The following is a 22,426-nucleotide window of genomic DNA, read 5'->3' as shown; positions in this document are numbered from 1 at the left end:
AATAATGGAGCCTGAATTTGATTGATCCTTTGTTTTATAGGAAATAGAGACTAGAGGAACATGTTAAGCCATCTCAGGATTGCAATTAACAAAATCCAGAATGTGGGAAATTTTTCAACCTTATGTGTGACTTTGATTTTTTTGTTTTATTTTGGGCCATACCTGGCTCTGCACTCAGGATTTGCTTCTGGTGGGGATTGAATCCAGGTCAGCTGTGTGCAAAGCAAGTGCCTTCCCCACTGTACTATCTCTCCAGCCCCCTTGTGTATGATTTTTTTGTTTTGTTTTTGTTTGGGGTCACCTGGTAGTGCTCAGGACTTACTCCTGGCTCTGCATTTAGAAATCACTCCTGACAGTGCTTGTTGGACTAAAGGGGATGCCAGGGATCAAACCTGGGTCTGCCACATGTAAGACAAGTGCCCCACCTGCTATACTATCTCTCCAGCCTCATGTGTGACTTTTATAGATTCTGATTTAAGTAAGTATGATTGTTTTAAGTTTTTTGTTAGCTAATTAGTGAAATTGCAGTGTTCATTGCACACAGGTATTCAGGAACTTATTTTGGGGAGTAATTTTTTTTTAATTTAGTTTTTTCTAAATATAGAGGAAACAATGTGACAGTTGGAATTAGGAAATAATCTGGATTTGGGGTGGGTATTAATATTTATGAAACAAGATTCTAGAAGGTGATGATTCTTAAATTTGAATGTTAGGGCCAGAGGTGTAGTACAGCCGGTAAGACACTTGCATATTGCCAACCTCCAGTTTGATTCCCTAAGCATAGATCTAGGAGTACTCTTCTCAGTACCACTGTATGTGGCCCAAAGAAAACTAATCTGAAATAATATCAGCTAACCTTGCAAATGCTAAAGATAGTAAGAGTATTTCAAAGATTTATATACTTAGCTTTTATGTCTCAAATACCAATGAAGGTGAGGATTATATTTTCTGCTATATTTTTGCATTTAAACATTACTGTGACTCAGATATAGAAACTTAAAGTTGAATTTTTTTAAGAATATTTTTATTTGGTGGGGGAGCACCACACCTGTCTTACTCCTGGCTCTGTGCTCAGAGATTATTTCTGGCAAGGCTCTAGGAACTACATTCCATGGATCAAACTGGTGTCAATCTTAAACAAGTCAAACTCCACACCTGCTGCACTGTCCATCAGAATGTGTTTATTCTTAAATAAATTGTTGACCCTCCTTTAATATTCTCTTTTTCCCTGTTCTTCTAGTCTGGAATTGATCAAAGAGCCTGTTTCCACAAAGTGTGACCACATATTCTGCAAGTAAGTTTGAATGTCCTTTATAATACATTATTAAATTTTTGGTTCTTTATAAAATTGGAAACATCTAAGTTTAAAAGTTTTAGCTTTTTCACCCAAGTGGAGAAGAAAAATTTGGTTCTATTTCATTGTGCTTTTGAGAAGACACAGAAAGTCATTGTAAGTTAGTTAAAGTGAAAGTGTGAACATTCCTGTTTAAAAATTAGCATATTCATCGAGAGGAATATGAATTCACTTTTTTAAAAAGGTTTTTGGGCCACACCCACCTGTGTCCGATACTTACCCTGGCATAGAGCTCAGGAATTACTCCTGGTGGGACTTGGGGTCCCACTTGCAAGTGCCTTACCTGGTGTACTGTCTATCTCTCCAGCCTCTGCATGTGAATTCATTTTGCTGTTTTGTTGAGTGTGTTCACAAGTAAAAGAAGATTGTACGCAATTGTGAAATAAGTGGATCATATTTCACCCTTCCTAATTTCTCCTTTCTGTTCATTTCTCTATGCCCTTTTGTTACCACTTCTAAGGTTCAGTGTTTTCCTATTTCAAAATCCTTGTAAAGATAGGGAAGGATCTGATGAGTTTATAATATATAGATATTTTACAAGTTATATTTATATACTTAAGGATTGTGTCCTTTGAAATCAAAGTGTTTATTTCTTACTAGAAGAATTTCAGATTAAATAGGGTAATTGATCTGGTGGAACAAGTAAATTTTCTCCCTTCCCTAATGTTACACTACAAGGGGCCAGAGTGATAGTACAGTGGGTAGGGTATTTGCCTTGCATACGACTAACCCAGGTTTGATCCCCGTATCCTTTATGGTTCCTTGAGCACTGCCAGGAGTAATTCCTGAGTGCAGAGCCAAGAGTAATCCCAGATATGACCCAAAAAGAAAAAAAAAACTAATAGCACAGTGGTAGGGTGTTCGCCTTACAAGCGGCCAACAGGGCCAACCCGAGTTCGATTCCTCCGCCCCTCTCAGAGAGCCCGGCAAGCTACCGAGAGTATTCGATATGCCAGACACAGTAACAACAAAGTCTCCAATGGAGACGTTACTGGGCCCGCTCGAGCAAATCGACGATCAACGGGAGGGCCTTTACCTTACCTTTAATGTTAAACTACGATTGAGGCTTGCTTTGAATGCCAACTAATTTTTTTTAAAGTATTTTCCCGGTTTTTAATTTTAAAAATAAGCATGTCTCTGATAACTTTTGCTAGTATGAATGAGGTATATTATGTGAAATATATTCCCCTGTCCTACCAATTATCTTTTCTCCCCCTTTCCAAGAAGCAATGATCAATTTCTATTGGTTTTGGGCCATGCCTAGTGGTGCTCAGGGACTATTCCCATCCCATGCTTTGATGATCTTGCTCCTGGATCAGGGGTGCCTGGTGTTAAACCTGGGCCTCCTGCATGCAGAGCTTATTCTCCAGCCATTGAGCTATCTCTCCTATCTTGATCCATGTCTTTTTGTTTGTTTGAGAGTGAACCATGCTCAGTTTATTGGCTTTGTCAATCTTCAAATAAGACAGGCATTTTTCTTTTAAAGGAGTGAACTTGCTTTCAGTCTGTCATAACCTGTGCCCACACATCTTCACCTTAAAAGCTGCAGCATTTCAGCCTCTTGTCAGGGTTAGGCCATTCACTCACAGCTCATTCCTTTTTCACTTTACAATCTTCATGTTGTTAACTGTAGTTTTCTTGAGATTGGCCTCGAACTCTGTCTTCAGCACGTCCCTCACTGCTTTTGCGCAGATCTGGGAGTAGCAGATGTAGCTGAGGCCAGCCTGTTGCCAGTAGGCCACCGTGATGTCACTAGAGTTGAGTGTCAGCTCGAATCCTGCAATGTTGGCTTGTGTGCTACCTATTGTGTGTGACCCAGCAGCGGGAAAGCTGGCCCTATCATCTTTCCTTTTTTTTTTTTTCTCCTGCTTTTTTGGACTACACCTAGTGGTACTCAAGGATTACTCCTGGCTGGGCTTGAGGGAACATATGGGGTGCAGACACAGATTGAATCTGTGTCAGCCACATGCAAGGCAGCTAACTGACTTACCCACTATACTATCTTTCTGGCCTCAGATGCTTATTCACTTTAAAGTTGAGAAGCTGTTTTCTGGAACAGTGACTTTTCCTTTTTTAATGGGGTACAGGGGGCGTACCCAAGTGCTCAGGGATTACTCCTGGTTCTGCACTCAGGAATTACTCTTAGTGTGGTTCTGGGGACTTGCATGGGATATTGGGGATTGATCCTGGGTCAGCTGCATGCAAGGCAAATGCCCTTCCCACTGCACTATTGCTTCGATCCTTGGAATGATGACTTTTCTATATACTTATTTAAAGAACAGTATATAAAAGCAGTATATGAAAAAGTATATGGACATCTTTTATTTATTGTTTGTTTGTTTGTTTGCTTTTTGAGTCACACCCGGTAATGCATAGGGGTTACTCCTGGCTCTGCACTCAGGAATTATTCCTGGCAGTGCTTGGGGGACCATATGGGATGCTGGGAATCGAACCTGGGTTGGCCACATGCAAGCCAAATGGCCTACCTACTGTGCTATTGCTCCAGCCCCTATATGGACATCTTGAGGTTAGCTTACTGATCAGATCAGATGAGTGATAAATTAAAATCAGGTTTGATGACTGATGGATAGAGGTACTAGATTACTATTCTCATCCTTTGAGGGACCCCACCCTGCCCCTTCCTACTTCTTGGCCTCCTCATCTCATCAACAGCCCCCTGAAATACCCTAGAAGGCTCATAGGAGACCATATGGCTCCTGACTGAGAAAGGTAGTTCTAGATGATGATATCAGAAAATATGGATGGTAGTGACCAGAGAGATAGTACAGCAAGGAAGTCACTTGCTTTGCACAGGGCTGACCTGGGTTTGAACCCTGGTACCTCATATAGTCCCCTGGGCTCCACCAGAAGTTATCCTTGAGTGCAGAACCAGAAGACCTGAGTACTGCCAGGAGTAGCTGAAAAACAAACCAAAAAAATTATATATATACATTCATATATGCATTTTTTTTTTTAGTTTTAATTTCTGTACTACTAATTCTATTCCGTGATTTTTATGTTTACCCCAATGCCAGTAACTCAGTGCTTTGATTGTTTTACCTTTGTTGTGAAATGCTGATTTTAGGGGGCTGCTGAGGAGATCTGGGAGTTCCACCAGTGATTTCTTTGTCCTGAGGAGGTAGTGCTGCTACTGAGGATTACTCAGACCTGCAGGGACCCTAAAGGGCCCCTACTAGTGGTACTCAGGTTACCTCCAGGGTTCATCTGGCGATCCTCAGGAGACCATGTGGTGCCAGGAATTGAGCTCAGTGCTAACATCTGTACTATCTCCCAGCCCCAAGATGCTGACTTTTATTAATTTAGGAGAAGGACCTTGGGACACACCCATTGTGCTCAGGGCTTACTCCTGGCTTTGTGCTCAGGAATCACTTCTGGCGGGTTCAGGGGGACCATATGGGGTGCCTGGGATTGAACCCGGATTAGCCACATGCAAGGCAAGCCCTATCTGCACTGCAACTCTGGCCCGAGATGCTGACTTTTAAAACTAATTATAATAATTTTACATGAAGTGCTTACCATTTGTGTCTGATTATACAGCATGAAATAATTATGAATATATCATTAAATATGCTAGATTAACTTTTTAATAAGTTTTATTTGACCATAACAGTATGGCATATGCATATAAGTTTCATTTTCATAGATCATTGCTTATGTAGTTTGGTTTTCTGCTTATGCAGCATCTAAAAACAATTAAAGAAACCATTGGTTGTAATTTATCTCTCATTATCTTTAAAATGGCTTTTAACACCAGTTGTGAAATTATCTTTTCATGGCTATTTGCTTTTTGAATATTCTTTTTTTTAATAACTAAACTTGCTCTTTTTATTCTTTATAATTGATAGATTCTGTATGTTGAAACTTCTCAACCAGAAGAAAGAACCTTCACAGTGTCCTTTGTGTAAGAATGATATAACCAAAAGGTATATAATTTGGGTTATGATGGGAGGTTTGAAGCAACAACAACAGATTCCTTAATAAGATGGGTGGTGTTCCTATCAAACTATTCATCAGCAGAAAAAAGTACACAATTTTATACATTTAGCAGACAAATTCTTTTTTGTTTGTTTTGTTTTTGAATCACGCCTAGCTATAGTCAGGGCTTACTCCTGACTTTGAGCTCAGGGATCGCTCCTGGTAGATTTGCTAACAAGTAAGTGATTTTTTTATTTTTTTATTTATTTATTTTTTTTTTTGCTTTTTGGGTCACACCTGGCGATGCACAGGGGTTACTCCTGGCGATGCACACTCCGGAGTTACTTCTGGCGGTGCTCAGGGGACCATATGGGATATATGGGATGCTGGGAATCGAACCCGGGTTGGCCGCGTGCAAGGCAAACGCCCTACCTGCTGTACTATCTCTCCAGCCCTCAGACAAATTATTTCTAAAGCTATTTTCCCTTAGATTACACAGAATGTTTGCATTAAACAGATCACTTGATCACTTCTTGATCACTTCTCGTTAATCGTTGATTTGCTCGAGCGGGCGCCAGTAATGTCTCCATTTGTTCCTGTCGCGTGTTAGTGTAGCCCAATGGCGTCTGTTCGCTCTAGGAACATGAAGAGCCTCAAACCGATCGTTCATGATCTTGGTGAAGAAGTCTGACCATCTGGTAGGTGGGCAGCCACGCGGTCTTTTGACATCCCGTGGAATCCAGTCGGTAACAGCTCTAGTCCAGCGGTCGTCTCTAAATCTCATTATGTGACCAGCCCATCTGATTTTTGACACCTTGGCAAACGAGACAGTGTTCCTGATTCTTGATCGTCGATGGAGGTCAGAACTCCGGATTCTTTCTCTCATTTGAGTGAAACGTGATATTCCAGGCATAGCTCTTTCAATTCCTCTTTGGGAGACCCGAATAGCGTTCTCATCCTGTTTGCATAGGTCCCAGGTCTCTGAGGCGTATGTTAATGCAGGAAGAACAGTGGAATCAAAGAAGTGTGCCTGGAGCCGGAAGTTCTTCGTCCTCTTAGCTATTTCTTCGACGCTCTTGAAGGCGATCCAAGCCGCTCTCTTCCTCCTGCGCAGCTCGGGTGCCAGGTCATTTGTCATGTTGACCTCTCGACCTAGGTACACATAGCTGTTGCATTCGGAGATGGTCGTTCCGTTGAGAGCGAATGGGGCGTCAGGAACGAGGCTGTTTCTCATAAACATTGTCTTTGTAAGATTCAGCTGTAGTCCGACCTTTCCACACACACGTTCGAAGTCGGCCAGCATTTATGCTGCTTGGCTAATGTTTGGTGTTATTAAAACGATGTCATCAGCAAAGCAGAGGTGGTGTAATTGCCGACCATCTATCTTCACTCCCATTCCTTCCCATTCCAGTCATTGTATGATGTTCTCGAGGGTGGCACTGAAGAGTTTTGGTGAAATGGTAGCACCCTGCCGAACCCCTCTCTTGACATCAATGATTACTTCTTTGTAGAAAGAAGTAAACAGATGTTGGCCAATTTTCTTTTTCTAAAGCTTCTAAATGATGTAAGGGGGCTGGAGCGATAGCACAGCGGGTAGGGTGTTTGCTTTGCACGCGGGCAACCCCAGGTTCGATTCCTAGCATCCCGTATGGTCCCCCGAGCACCGCCAGGAATAATTCCTGAGTGCATGAGCCAGGAGTAAACCCTGAGCATCACTGGGTGTGACCCAAAAAGCAAAAAAAAAAAAAAAATGTAAGACTCTAGACTTCAATAAAGATAGTATTCTACCATCCTGCTTGCATTGTCTCTTTTTCTCTGGTCCTCTTTATTTTCTTCCTTGCATTTATTTCTTCCTTGCACTTAATTCTTTTTTTCCTCCCTTTTTTTGTTTTTTATTGACTCACCTTGAGATACACAGTTACAAAGTTGTTCATGATTGAGTTTCTGTCATACAGTGTTCTAGCACCCAACTCTTCACCAGTGTACATTTCCCACTACCAATTTCCCCCAGTTTCCCTTCTGCCACCTTTGCCTCCAGCCTGCCTCTATGGCAGGTACTTTTCTTCTTCTTTTACGCATTCTGGTTTGCAATTCAGGTACTGAAATATTATCATATATGTTACGTGACTTCTTTTCAGCATTCGATTCTTATCCAGAGTGATCATTTCCAACTATCATTGTTACAGTGATCCTTTCTCTGTCATAACTGCATTCTTCTTCGCCTGCCCCCCTACTATGGCAAAGTTGTTACCTGGCCCTTATTTCTGCTATTTTTGGATATTATTCTCATACTTTTTTTTTTTTATGTTTCTCAAATGAATGCAGTCATTCTGTGTCACTCGCCCCCTGACTGATTTCACTCAGCATGATACTCTTCATGTTCATCCGTGTATAAGCAAATTTCATGACCTTATTTTTCATGATGGCTGCATAATATTCCATTGTGTAGATGTACCATAGTTTCTTTATCCAGTCATCTCTTCTTGGACACTTGGGTTGTTTCCAGATTCTGGCTATTATGAATAGTGCTGCAGTGAACATAGAAGTGCAGATGGCTTTTCTGCATTGTGTTTTTGGGCTCCTCGGGTATATTCGCAGAAACAGTATTGCTGAGTCATATGGAAGCTCAATTTCTAGTTTTTTGAGGAATGCCCATATTGTTTTTCAAAAAGGCTGGACCAGGGGTTGGAACGGTAGTACAGTGGGTAAGGTGATTTTGTTGTACAGGCTGACCCAGGTTTGATCTCCTGCATCTCATATGGTCCCCTGAGCACCTCTAGGAGTAATTCCTGAGTACAGGGCCAGGAGTATCCCCTGGGCATTTCTGGGTGTCATCCAGAAAAGAAAAAGAAAAGCTGATTATTCGGCATTCCCACCAGCAGCAGTGAGAGTCCTTTTCTCCCACATCTGTACCAACACTGGTTTTTCTTGTTCTTTTTGATGTGTGCCAGTCTCTGTAGTGGCAGATATCTCATTGTTGTTTTGGTTTGCATCTCTGATGGTGAGTGCTATGGAGCATTTTTTTTCATGTGCCTTTTAGGTTTTTAGGAAGGGAAAAGAAGGAGACAATTTATTTGGCAGGGGAGGGTTTGGGGCCCCAAGTGGCAGTACTCAGTGTTTACTCCTGGCTCTGGGCTCAGAGCTTACCTTAGCAGTGATCAGGGTACCATATATGTTGCCGGGGATCAAACTGTTTATTTTTTTTCTGTTTTTTTTTTTTCTCTTTTTGGGTCACACCCGGCGATGCACAGGTGTTACTCCTGGCGGTGCTCAGGGGAACATATGGGATGCTGGGAATCAAACCCGGGGCCGGCCGTGTGCAAGGCAAAAACCCTACCCGCTGTGCTATCTCTCCAGCCCCGATCAAACTATTTTCAGTTTGTGCCTTTATACCTGTATGATCTCTTGATACTAGAACACTGTAGCACTGTAGCATTGTCCTCCCGTTCATCGATTTGCTTGAGCGGGTGCAGTAATGTCTCCATTGTGAGATTTGTTACTGTGTTTGGCATATTGAATACATCACGGGTAGCTTGCCGGCTCTTCGAGAAGGGTGGAAGAATCAAACTCAGGTCGGCTGGGTTGGCCAGGTTGGCTGCGTGCAAGGCAAACGCCCTACCCACTGTGCTATGGCTCCAGCCCATCCTAGACTACTACTTCAGATAATTACAGGTGGGCTTGGGTGAGCATCAGAGTTAGAGATGCAAAGGCAGTGCCATGACAGGTTCATAAAGAAACCAGAAAAAGCTAGGTCTAGGTTTCGGTTCCAGAATTCCTGGAATTGAGTCATGATTTCCCTGAAGTGAGATAGCCATGGTGAAATCAACTAAGGCTTACCAGTCAGATGCAGGTATGGAAGCCCCCGGCCCCCGCCCCACACCAATATAAACCTTATGTAACTCTTATGCAACTCTTATGTAACTCCAATTTATAATTAGTCAGCTAAGTAGCGGAAAGTCCCTCAGACTGTGGCCAAGAGGGTGGTCCACAGAAAGTCCCTGTTATATAATGTTATGGTATAAAAGCCCCTCACCTTTTTTTTCATTTTTTATAATTTTATTTGTTGAATCACTGTCTGAGCAGTTACAGAGCTTTTGGGTCTAAGTCTCGGTCATACAATGAAACACCAGTACCTTCACCAGTGCCCATTAGCCCCTCACTTTTGAGACTTGGGACCGCTTGTTCAAAGAAGTCTGCCACTGTGTCCGTGAGCCAGATGAGGGCCCTAGCTAGAACTAGTGAACTAGCCAATAAAGACACTTTGCTTATTGCATTGCAACTTGTCTTCGTGTGATTCCTCTGGGGAGATCTCGGCCTAGTTTAACAGGCACCTGTGTATGTGTAAAAACAGTATTGCCACAGTTAATTCTTGATGTTTTTTGTTGTTTGTTCATGTGTATATGTGTTTTGCAGTGGTTTGGGGGCACTACCCAGCAATGCAGTCTCACTCCTAGCATTGCTCAGAGCACCATATAAAGTGCCAGGGATCGAACTCGGTCTATCATGTGCAAAGCAAGTGCTCTACCTGCTATATTATCTTTCCAGCTCCTCTGGTTTTGATTATAATGTAATGTCTCTAGTAGCTCTATTACATGAGTTTAGATTTTCTACTGTTGCTACATGTTATTTTTGTTTCCACATCTTGTTTAGTTTTTAAAAAGTTAATCATTTGCTCCGTATGCCTCTCAATTTTAGAAGTCTGCAAGAAAGTACAAGATTCAGCCAGCTTGTGGAAGAACTATTGAAAATCATTCATGCTTTTGAACTTGACACTGGATTACAGTGTAAGTGTTGTATAATCCCTAAGACCAATGATCAGCCCATTAAAATATCTAAGTTTTACAGATTATCTTTCCCTTTCCTTTGTTTATGTTGTTGCAGTGATTAGAGGTTGCACACATTCGATTGTGGTGCTCACACACTTTGTGATTGTGTGGATTGTACACTTTTTTTTCTGGGGCCGGAAGGTCACCCATTCAGTGGTGCTCAGGGGACCATATGGGATGCTGGGATACAACTTGGGTCAACCATGTGAAAGGCAACCCACTATATTATTGTTCCAGCCCCTGGATTGTACACTTTATTTTCTATTTTTGAGGGGTGATTTGACCACACCTGGTGGCATCAGGGCTTTTTCCTGGCTCTGCACTCAGTGACACTCCTGGCAGATCTTGGGGAACTATGTGGGTATCAGAGATTGAACCTAGGACAGCCACATGCAAGCCAAGCACCCTATACACTATACTGTATTTCTGTATCTCCAGCTCAGGATTGTCACTTGATTTGTGGTGCTTCCACCTGTATTGGGGTCAGCATTCATTTTGTGATGCTCACAGACATTCTGGTTGTTATTACTGGAAGTTATTGTGATACTCACATAGAGGCTCGCTTGGGTCACACTGACTGTAGTGCTCACAGATTTTCTTTTTACCCAGTGTCAGAAATCTAACCCAAGTGTTTAGGGATCTGTCATTGCAGTGTATTCACAGAAGGTCACACACTTGAGCTGTGGCGCTTACCCATAATTGTCTGCTTCAGAGATAACACCGTTGTAGCACTGGGGGTCCTAGATAACAGTCACTGAAGCCAGATACTTTTCATGAGGATAGCAGTAGGGATTGAACCCTGCCTTATGCTTGTACTGAAGGCACTTAAAGCCACTAAGCAGGGGCTGGAGCGATAGCACAGAGAGTAGGGTGTTTGCCTTGCACGCGGCCCCAGCATCCCATATAAACCCAAAAGCAAAAAAAAAAAAAAAGCCACTAAGTAGTCTCCAGAGCCATTAAACAGTTGTTTTCTGTGAATAGGTGATAAGATCTTTTGGTCTTGGTTAAGCTCTTTATCTACAGTCCATCTTCAAGATCACTTCCACCAGTATGTCATCTTATTTTTATAGGTACTAAGATGCACATTTCTACATTTTGGCATCACTAATATTGGAAACAATTTAGCATTGATGTTTCATTGTTTAATTTTGTATGCTTTCTTAGTGTTACAGAAAAAGAATTGTGATATTTATAGATGAATTTGTTATTGAAATGAGGAAAAAGTAAATCAGAGGGAGGGGATGTGACGCGGTGATAAAGCACATGTCTTGATTATTCAATCCCTTCTACCAACCCTCCCTCCATAATAAAAGAATTTTTGTGGGGGTGGCCTCCCAGGTGATACTTAGGGGCTACTCTCAACAATGCTCAGGCCACCAGGGCCACTGGTTAATGCTAGGACCCGATGATGCAGTACTACTTGTGCCCTGTGGTGTTGGGACCGCTAGGGCTGCACTTGGTAATGTTTGGGAAGCTGTCTGGTGCTAGGGATCAAACCCAGGCATAGGTGCTAGGCATGCATCTTGGCTGCTGTGCCATCTCCTGATCCCAAGAGGTAGGAAGAACTGATAGCCTGTGTTTTCCTAGTAATAGAATTTCCGAAGTTGAATATTTTTTTAGATTGAATATATTTCAGGTTGAGCACTTACGTGCTCAGGAGCTACATTTTAGGGTGGGTTGTTGGAGACTCCAAGACTCCCACCTTGGTGCTGGAGGACTAAGTGATGCCAGGGATCAAATAGAAATTGATCACAAACAAGGCAGGTGCTTTAGCTCTTATACTATCTCTCTGGTTACAAAGTTTTACTGTTTTTTGTTTTGTTTTGTTTTCTTTTTTTAAATTGTAACCTTAATGCATTTTTCCCCCTTTGGCCACACCTGACAAAGTTCAGGGGTTACTCCTGACTTTGCACTTTGGTATTACTGGTAGTGCCCAGGGAACCATATGCAGTTCTGGGGATCAAACCTGGGTTATCCGCATGCAAGACAAACACCCTCCCCTCATTACTATCTCTGACCCTACTGACACATTGTCTTAATGCACAAAGTATAAAGGATTTATCTAGGTTGTTTGATTATAATTAATATGTTTTCCTAACTCTTCTAGTTGCAAACAGTTATAACTTTTTGAAAAAGGAAAATAATGCTACCGAACATCTAAAGGAGGAGGCTTCTATTATCCAAAGTATGGGCTACCGAAACCGTGGCAAAAAACTTCGACAGACTGAAACTGAAAATTCTACTCTGGTAAAGCCCCTTTCATTTACTCTGATACCTCTTTTTTTTTTCTTTTTGGGTCACACCCGGCAATGCACGGGGGTTACGCCTGGTGCTGTGCTCAGGAATTACCCCCGGCGGTGCTCAGGGGACCATATGGGATGCTGGGAATCGAACCCAGGTCAGCCGCGTGCAAGGCAAACGCCCTACCCGCTGTGCTATTGCTCCAGCCCCATCTGATACCTCTTTTTGAGTATTGAGTTAATGATGTGCTTGATGATCATGGGCTTAAGGAGAGATTCAGTAAACAAACTAGATGGTAAATTAAGTGATTGGTCAAGTGTTCTAATGCTAGAGATATTGAGGAAGGTCACATATTGTTTGAGCAAGAGAGACCTTGTAGAAACAAGATAGTACAGTGGGTGAGGCACTTGCCTTGCATGAGCCCAGCACCACATATGGTCTCCTGAACACAATTGGGTGTGACCCAGAAACAAACAAAAAAGACATTATGGGCCCTTCCCTTGCTTTAATGCTTTGTTTTGATGCTTATAAATAACCACAAGGTCACTGGTGGTTTTATTTTATTTTTTAAATTTTTTAAATTAAAAAATTTTTTCTTTTTGGGTAACACCCGGTGATGCTCGGGTTACTCCTGGCTCTGCACTCAGGAATTAATCCTAGCGGTGCTTAAGGGACCATGTGGGACGCCATGGATCACACCCAGGTGAGCTGTGTACAAGGCAAATGCCTTACCTGCTGTACTATCACTCTGGCCCCTCACTGATTATTTTAACATTTTTTCCTTTTTATTGTTGTTGTTGTTGTTTTGGTTTTGTTTTTTGGGCCACACCCATCGGTGCTCAGGGATTACTTCTGGCTCTGCACTCAGGAATTATTCCTGGCAGTGCTCTGGGGACTATTTGAGTTGCCAGGGACAGAGCTGGGGTCAGCCTGTGCAAGATAAGTGCACTACCAGCTGTACTATGGCTCTGGCCCCCAAACTGGCTAGCTTTTATTAATTATCTAATGACAATTCTCTAAGCACAAGGGAACATCTTTTATTTCCTCTGAAAAGTTGCTTGGGGAAAAAAAATATCAGATCTTAGTATTTGAAAACTGTTTTAACTTAGAAGCTCTAATTGTTAAAGAAAATACAATGATTTGCTCAGTAATTTGGTGTTATTTGTATGTGACTGAATAATGGAGATCTTAAAAAATATAGCTCCCGTGATATTAAGCAGTTTTTAGCATGCATTGAATGGTTCAGAGTGAATAAGAAAGCTTCATTACTCTGAAGCTTTGTCAGAGTAATTTTGAACTTTAAAATGCTCTTTTCTGTACTATTCATGGGCCAGAGAGATAGTCCAGCAGCTAATATGTTTGCCTTGCACATAGCCACCCTGATTCGATCTTTGGCACCACATGCGTCCTGTGAGCACCTCCAGGAGTGACTCCTGACCACAGAAAACAAAACAAGAAAATGTTCTTAGGAATCCTTTTGTTTCATTATTTTAATTTTCCTTTTTACAAGTTTATCTTAGTTGCCAGCCCTGTTACCAAATATAATTTGAAATGTATAAGTGAATCTATTTTCTTTCTACATTATTTTTACAGCATTAACTTTAAGGTGCTTTGGGGTTTTGTTTGTTTTGTTTTCTGGGTTTTGAGCCGCACGTGATGCTACCCAGGGCTTCCTCCTAGCTCTGTGCTCAGGATCACCTAGAAGAACCTAGAAGAACCCAGGGGACCATAATAGGGTATTGGAGATTGAACCTGGGTTAGCCATGTGCATGGCCACGTGCCAAACGCTCTACCTTCTGTACTGTACTGTCTTCAGCCCCTAAGATGCTTTTCTTATATTTAAAAAAATTCCTTAAATAATATAGTCAGTTTTGAAAATTTTGAAGCAACAGAGAAAGGGAAAATGTTTTCAGATTACATATAACTCAAACATTTTGGTGTATACCATGCCAGTTATTTTTTTCAGGTGCATACATTTTAGCTAGTTGATTATGATCTGTTTGTATTGTTCGTGGCTTTGAATTTCTCTCAGGAAAAAAAACCCAGAACAAGCCAATATTTCATTGATCATTCTTACTGTACTGTTTAGCAGGAATCCAGTCTGAGTGTCAAACTTTCTAACCCTGGAATTGTGAGATCTCTGAAGACAAAGCAGCAGCTACAATCCCGTAAAAAGTCTGTCTACATTGAACTTGGTAAGAATTTCAGATTTTCTAATTTTTTTAGATTAATGGTTGCTGGATTCTCTGTCTTCTGATCTTATCAAAAATTTTGATCATTTATACATGCAATGTAGAGCTTTGGGAAGTGAAAATAACTTTAATAGCCTAGGATCTGTTATAAATAATGAATTGGAGGAAAAATAATAAATCAGATGAAACTCTTACCTATGAGGAAGCTTATTTTGAAGAAAGCAAAAAAGAAAAAGATCTCTTATTGTAGGTATGTTTAAATATATTTTGGAAAAATGAAGGGTAACAAAAAAAATGGTGGATTGGTTATAGCACTTAGAGGGAGCCAAGTAAATTGTCTTGGACTAGCGAGTCTTTTTTGGAGCGATAGCACAGCGGTAGGGCATTTGCCTTACAAGCGGCCAACATGGCCGACCCGAGTTCGATTCCTCCGCCCCTCTCGGAGAGCCTGCCAAGCTACCCGTGGCGTATCCGATATGCCAAACACAGTAACAACAAGTCTCATGATGGAGACATTACTGGGCCCGCTCGAGCAAATCGATGAACAATGGGAGGACCGTAAGGTTTCAGTCATAGAGTCCTGATCATTTGTTTTGGGGCCACACCTGGTGATGCTTAGGGCTTATTCCTGGCTCTGCACTCAGGAATTACCTCTAGCAGTGTTTGGCAGACCATATGGAATACTGGGGATTGAACCCAAGTCGGCTGCATGCAGGGCAAGCTCCCTACCTGCTGTACTATTGCTCTAGCCCTGATTATATGGATCTTATTGTATTACAGTTAGTATTTAAATGGTAAGAATTTCCTTTGAAGTCCTAAGCACCACTATATGTTTATCTTAAATTACATTTACCAGATTATCTTGAAATTATTGGTCGTTTCCTCTCTTAAGATCTAATGTTTTAGGGGCCAGAGCAATGGTACAGCGGGTAGGGCATTTCCCTTGCATGATGCTGACTCAGGTTCTATCCCGGCATCTCTTACGGTACCCTGAGCACTTCCAGGAATGATTCTTGAGTGCAGAGCCAGGAGTAACCCTTGAGCATAGCCAGGTGTGACCCCCCCCCCCAAAAAAAAATCTAATGTTTTGGGGCTGCAGTGATAATACAGTGGGTGCTATCCCAGCCTGCCAATGCAGGTTTGATCCTTAGCATTCCATATGGCCCTCATTGTACCGCCAGGAGTAATTTCTGAGTTCAGAGCCAGGAATGACCCTTGAGCATTGCTGGATGTGACACAAAAGTCAAGAGAAAAAAAAACCAAAAAACTTTTTAAGAAAATAGGTTTTGTCATAAAAATAATCACAATAGCAAATAACATAGAACTGTTTAACATTATCTGATACTGTGTATTTTATTTGTTTAATTCATTTAAGATGCATGACAAACCTGTATTTATTACTATTATTAGACTTATTTTAAACATGAAAATTAAGAAAATAAGAAGGTTAAGAAATTTATCATGATAGTAAAACTTGTAAGTGACAGGGCTATGGTTCAAACCTAAGATGCCTTTTTGGGAGTTCTATTTAACTACTACTTCATGATGCCTGATATATTTTTAATTGTGCTTGCAAAATATTGGTGCTCAGTACTTAATTAAATGACTATTTGGCTTATAAAAGAATACTTTTATGAACTTAATCCTCTTACTAAAAATGTTTACTGATTTTGTTATGTGGGGTATTTGGGGAATTTTTTAGGATCTGATTCTTCTGAAGATTCATTTAATAAAGCAAGTTATTGCAGGTGAGTGAAAGAGAACCTTTGTTTTATGAAGCTGGTGTGTTTATTATTATTAAGGATTGGTGTGTTCTTTAGGTTAGGGTTATAGTATTGGAACAGATATTTAAAATTATCTCCTTTTGGACTGGGAGGTGGTATAGGGGACTGGAGTGTGTGGTTCTGTGTGTGGGTTGGTTTTTTTGGGGGTTTTTTTTTGTTTTTTTTTGGCTTTTTGGGTCACACCCGGCAATGCACAGGGGTCATTCCTGGCTCTGCACTCAGGAATTACTCCTGGCAGCGCTCAGGGGACCATATGGGATGCTGGGAATCGAACCTGGGTCGGCCATGTGCAAGGCAAACGCCCTACCTGCTGTGCTATTGCTCCAGCCCCTGTTTTTTTTTTTTTTTTTTTTTTTTTAAGGGAGGTAAGAGGACCTTCTGGCAGTTCTTGGCTGTGTTGGTAAAAAAAAAAAAAAGTAATGTGGAGTTCATGCTCAGTTCAATCGGTTTAATCAATGGCTGAACAAATAGCAATACTTCTACATTGTTTAAAAAAAAAAAGAAAAAAATAATAAATTTTTAAAAAAACACCTCAGTGCTTAGGCCCAAGGATGTATGTAGTACCTGGAATCACCAGAGCCAGACAAATCATGCTGGCTAGGAGTGCGGGAAAACAACTACTTTTGTTCTTTTATTATAATTCTTTACAGACTTAATTCCAACAGTTGGTTCTCTAGTTTCTTATATACAGTGAATGGTATTGACACAGTGATAACTATAGATGATGAAAATATCAGAGAACTCCATTTACTTTTTTTTTTTAATTTTATTTATTTTTTGCTTTTTGGGTCACACCTGGCAGTGCACAGGGGTTACTCCTGGCTCATGCACTCAGGAATTACTCCAGGTGGTGCTCAGAGGACCAGATGGGATGCTGGGGATTGAACCCGAGTTGGCCGCGTATAAAACAAACGCCCTACCTGCTGTGCTATCGCTTCAGCCCCCTGTTTTTTTAATTTTGGGCCACATCTGGTGGTTCCAGTTCCCTACTGAGTTACTTCTTATGAAATTGATTTCCCTTGGATTTATTGTATGAACCTAAGATCTGTAATAGCTCTATGGTGGTATCATTACCAATCAAATTTTGCTTACAGATAACTTTCCTAATCTCTCAATTGGGAAGAATTTTTTGTTTTTGTTTGTTTGCTTACTATTTTATGACTGTCTCCTCAGGTTTTTGTTGGTTTGTTTTGGTTTGGGGGCCATACCTTGCAGTGCTCGGGGATTACTCCTAGCTCTGTGCTCAGGGATCACTTCTGGTGAGATACATGGGTTGCCAGGATGTGTGCATTACTAAAGGAAAGTGCATATTTCTAAAAGTGAATCATGCTGATCATATCTAGACAACAAAAAGACTTGATCTTGCTCATTTGGCATTTTGAAGAGCATGTAAGTAGTATTTCTCATTACGGCTTTTCTCTTTTCCTTATAGTTTGGGAGACAATGGATTGTTACAAATCATCCCTCGTGAAGCCAATATTGAAACCAGTGTGAATTCTGCAAAAAAAGGTATGACAAGTTTTCCCAACTTAATTGAATGAAGAGAAGAGACTATATATAGTTCTGAAACCGGATTACTCTGAAATCAATTTGGACGTTTATAACTCACATTTTGGACTGGGAATGTGACTCATTCGTGAACTACTTTCCTTGCACATGTGAAATCCTGGGTTTGATCCCCAGCACAACAATAACAAAGTCTATAATTCATAACATCTCATGGCAGGATTAGAATATCATTCTTTCTCCGAAGTCATGTTATATTCTGGTCTATTTCAGTGACATTACACTGATGTAATAGTTTCCTATTGTTATCTTTTAATTCATCTGCATTTGAAATTCATCTTTTGTATACTTGTCTTTTAATATAGGATGCATGAATTTGAAGCTGAAACATAGAACTGTGGGTCATATACTTAGCTTACTTTTTAATTCACTGTTAGAGAATAGAGAAATAGTAGGAAAGGCCGGGGTCATAACCCAACTGTAAAGTGGATGTTTTGCATGAGGAAGAGGTGGTGGAGGGGGAGGGAATGTTATAGTTAGGAATAATTTCAACATTACAATTTGACTTATTTTGATGGGTGAAAGGGGAGTTTGGGCCATATCTGATGGTGCTTAGGTGCTACTTCTAGATCAGTGTTCAGGGTTCACTCCTGCTGGTGTTCAAGGAACCATATTCTTTATGTGGTTTCAGGGACTAAATTGCAGTTTGCCATATGCAAGTGCCTTAACACCTGTACTGTGTTTCTGGTCCCAAAATTAATTTTAGTGCAAAAATGTTAAGACGATAGACATAGAAATAATGCATGAAAAAAACGAGCTATAGCTTCAGAATACTTTCTAGTTTTAGGGTTAAAAATCTTTAAAATAGAGAGTTGCTTCATTTCTCCTCTTAAGTTGTATTATATACATATCATTTCATAATTACATTTTAAGAGCCCTGTTACTTTTGTGTACTTTCAGCTGTTTGTGAGTTTTCTGAGGACATTACAGATACTGAACATCATCAACCTAGTAATAAAGATTTGACCACCACTGAGAAGCATACTGCAACTGAGAAGGATACAGAAAAGTATCAGAGTATTTCTGTTTCAAGCTTGCACGTGGAGCCATGTGGCACAGATAATCGTGCCAGCTCATTACAGCCTGAGAACAGCAGTCTCACTAAAGACAGAATGTATGTAGAAAAGGCTGAATTTTGTCATAAAAGCAAACAGCCTGGCTTAGCAAGGAGCCAACAGAGCAGATGGACTGAAAGTAAAGGAAACTATGATAGACAGACTTTCAGCACAGAGAAGAAGGTAGAGCTGAGTGCTGATCCCCTATCTGGGAGAAAACAACCTAATAAGCAGAAATTGCCATGCTCTGACAGTTCTGGAGATTCCCAAGAGGTGACTTGGATATCTCCAAACAGTAGCATACAGAAAGTTAATGATTGGTTTTCCAGAAGTGGTGATGTATTATCTTCTGATGATCTCCATGATGAAGGGTCGGAATCAAATACTGAAGTAGCTGAAATAATAGAAATTTCAAGTGCAGCAGATGAATTTTCTGGTTCTTCAGAGAAAATAGACTTAACGGCCAGTGAAAGTAGAAGAGCGCTCTCCAAACCAGTAGAGAGTAATATTGAGGATAAAATTTTTGGGAAAACCTATCGGAGGAAAACAAGCTTCCCTAACTTGAATCGCATAACCGAAGATGCAATACTAGGATCAGCTATCCTAGAACGTCATATAGCACAAGAGCCTCATATAGCACTAGAGCAACCCTTCACAAACAAATTAAAACGTAAAAGAAGCGTAACATCAAGCCTTTCTCCTAAAGATTTTATCAAGAAAGTGGATTTGGCAGTTGTTCAAAAGACTCCTGAAAAGGTAATCGAGAAGAGTGACCAAATTGATCAAAATGGCCAGGTGATAAATATTACTACTAATGGTCAAAGTGAAATAAAAAGTGATTATGTCCAAAAAGAGAAAAATGTTAACCCAACAGAGTCATCAGAAAAAGAAAGCACTTTCAAACATAAAGGTGGACCTATAAGTAGCAGTATAAGCAATATGGAACTAGAATTAAATATTCACAGTTCTAAAACATCTAAGAACAGACTAAGGAGGAAGTCCTCCAGTAGGCATATTCATGCACTTGAAGTAGTGGTCAATAGAAATCCAAGTCCACATAATCATATGGAACTGCAGATCGATAGTTGTTCTAGCGGTGAAGAGATAACGGAAAAAAAGTTTGATCAAATACCAGTCAGGCACAGTAAAAAGTTTCAACTCACAGAAGACAAAGAATTATCAACTGGAACCATCAACAGCAATGAACAAAATGAGCAAATAAATACAAGAATTTCTGGTGATATTTTTTCAAAACTAAATTTAGTGAATGACTGTTCAAGAGCTAATGAACTTCAAGAGTTTGTCAATCCTAGCCTTCAAAAAGAACTAGAAGAAAACATAGGAACAATTCAAGAATCCAGTAATCCCAAGGATCTGAGATTAAGTCGAGGAAAATGTTTGCAAATTGAAAGATATGTTGAAAATACTGGTATTTCATTGGCACCTGATACCGATTATGGTAGTCAGGATAGTATCTCATTACTGGACACTGACGCCCTGGGGAAGCCCAAAAAAGCACCAGATCAACTAATTGAAAACCCAAAGAAACTTACCCTTGGTTGTACTAAAGATTCTAGAAATGACACAGAAGACATTAAGGGTCAACTGAAATATGAAGGTAACCACACTCAGGAGGCAAGTATAGAAGAGAGTGAACTTGATACACAGTATTTACATAATACCTTCAAGGCTTCAAACCGTCACTCGTTTTCCCTACTTTCAAACCCAGGGAACTCAGAAAAGGAATGTTCGACAGTCTTTGCCCACTCTGGGTCCTTAAGGAAACAAAGTCCAAAAGACACACTGGGCTATGAACAAAAAGAAGGTTATGGGCCAGAAGAATCTAAAATGAAGCATTTGCAGTCGATACATACAACTTTAAGCTTTCCTGGGATTTGTCAAAAAGGTAGTCCTGGTGATTATGCCACATGTAGCATAAAAGGAGTCTCTAGATTTTGTAATTCATCTGAGTTTAGAGACAGTGAAACTGAACTCACCAATCCAAATTTAAATTTACAAAATCCACATGTACCATCACTTTCACCTAACCAGTCATCTGTTAAAACTCTCTGTAAGAAAAACTTACCAGAGGAAATGTTTGAGGACCATTCACCTTCATCCAAAAAAGCAATGGGAAATGGGAGCATCATTCAAAATACAGTGAGCACAATTAGCCAAAGTAATAGCAGAGAAAATGCTTTTAAAGAAGTCAGCTCAAGCACTATTAATGAAGTAGGTTCTAGCACCAATGAAATAGGCTCTAGTGTTAATGAAGTAGGTTCCAGTGGTGAAAATGTGAAAGCTGAACGTGGTGGAAACAGAGGACACAAGTTAAATACAGTTCTCAGACAAGTTCTTAGGCAGCCTGAAGTCTATAACCGAAGTCTTCCTGTAGGCAGTTGTACTCATCCTGAAATAAAGGGACGACAAGAAAATGAAGTTGTCCAGACCGTTACAACAGATTTTTCTCCATGTCTAATTTCAGATAATCCAGAAGAATTAATGGGTAGTAATGCTTCTTCGGTTTGTTCTGAGACTCCTGATGACCTGGTAAATGATGATGAGATCAAAGAAATAAGTTTTGCTGAAAGTGATATTAAGGAACAGTCTGCTATTTTCGGTAAAAATGTTCAGAAAAGAGAATTCAAAAGAAGGCCTCACCCTTTTGATGATACAGGCTTGGCTCAGGTTCACCTACGACGGTCCAGGAAATTAGAGTCCTCCGAAGAAGACATGACTAGTGAGGATGAAGAGCTTCCTTGCTTCCAACACTTACTATTTGGTAATGCAGCCAATAAACCTCAATCCACCAGGGATAATTCAGTTGTCTCAGAGAATTCATCTAAGAAAACAGAGGAAAACTTAGAGTCATTGAAAAATAATTTATCTGATGGCAGCAACCAGGTTACATCAGCAAAGGCATTCCAGGAATATCACTATAGCAGGGAACCAAAATTTTCTAGTAGCTTATTTTCTTCACAGCATAGTGCATTAGAAGACTTGACTGCTAATACAAACACACCAGATCCTTTCTTAGTGTTGGATCCTCCCTCCAAAGTGAGGTATCACTCTGAAAATCAAGAAGTTCTGAATGATGAGTTCATATCAGATAATGATGAAATGGAAACTGGCCTGGAAGAGGATAATCAAGAAGAGCAGGATTCAAACTTAGGTATTAGAATGTGTGTGTGTGTGTGTGTGTGTGTGTGTGTGTGTGTGTGTCCCAGTTTATAGAAATGAGCTAAAGAGGCTGGGATGTGTCTCATCAGTTGAGCTCATTGCTTTGCATTTGTATGGTGCCCTGGGTTTGGTCCCTAGCACTACAGAAAGAAAAAACAGAAAGGAAAAAAAAAAATGGGCCTAATATCTTTTGGGGAGCACATTTTTATGAGTTTCCAAGTACAATTAAAGTAACCGCTCTTAGACATTAAACATAGGTTTATCCTAACCAGCTGGAATATTTTCTATATTT

The 22,426-nt window shown here is 40.5% G+C and overlaps 1 protein-coding gene across 3 annotated transcripts in view; it reads left to right on the top strand.

The window, feature by feature from the left end:
• Positions 1–22,426, top strand: part of BRCA1 (BRCA1 DNA repair associated) — a 62,243-nt gene that overhangs the window by 5,256 nt on the left and 34,561 nt on the right. Inside the window, exons 3-10 of one of the 3 annotated variants that reach the window (XM_056127887.1) lie at positions 1,241–1,294; positions 5,221–5,298; positions 9,986–10,074; positions 12,224–12,363; positions 14,447–14,552; positions 16,252–16,297; positions 17,766–17,842; positions 18,800–18,916. In XM_056127887.1, the coding sequence (XP_055983862.1) occupies positions 1,241–1,294; positions 5,221–5,298; positions 9,986–10,074; positions 12,224–12,363; positions 14,447–14,552; positions 16,252–16,297; positions 17,766–17,842; positions 18,800–18,916 (707 nt within the window). Of the gene's footprint in view, positions 1–1,240; positions 1,295–5,220; positions 5,299–9,985; positions 10,075–12,223; positions 12,364–14,446; positions 14,553–16,251; positions 16,298–17,765; positions 17,843–18,799; positions 18,917–22,426 lie in introns of those variants that run through there. The other 2 variants (XM_056127889.1, XM_056127888.1) reach the window with 2 other exon arrangements.

This window comes from Sorex fumeus, unplaced genomic scaffold, assembly GCF_029834395.1.
Source record: "Sorex fumeus unplaced genomic scaffold, SorFum_2.1 ptg000063l, whole genome shotgun sequence".
Taxonomy (NCBI): Eukaryota; Metazoa; Chordata; class Mammalia; order Eulipotyphla; family Soricidae; genus Sorex; species Sorex fumeus.
The sequence above is the reverse complement of the archived record's forward strand: the minus strand, read 5'-3'. Positions and strand labels throughout refer to the sequence as shown.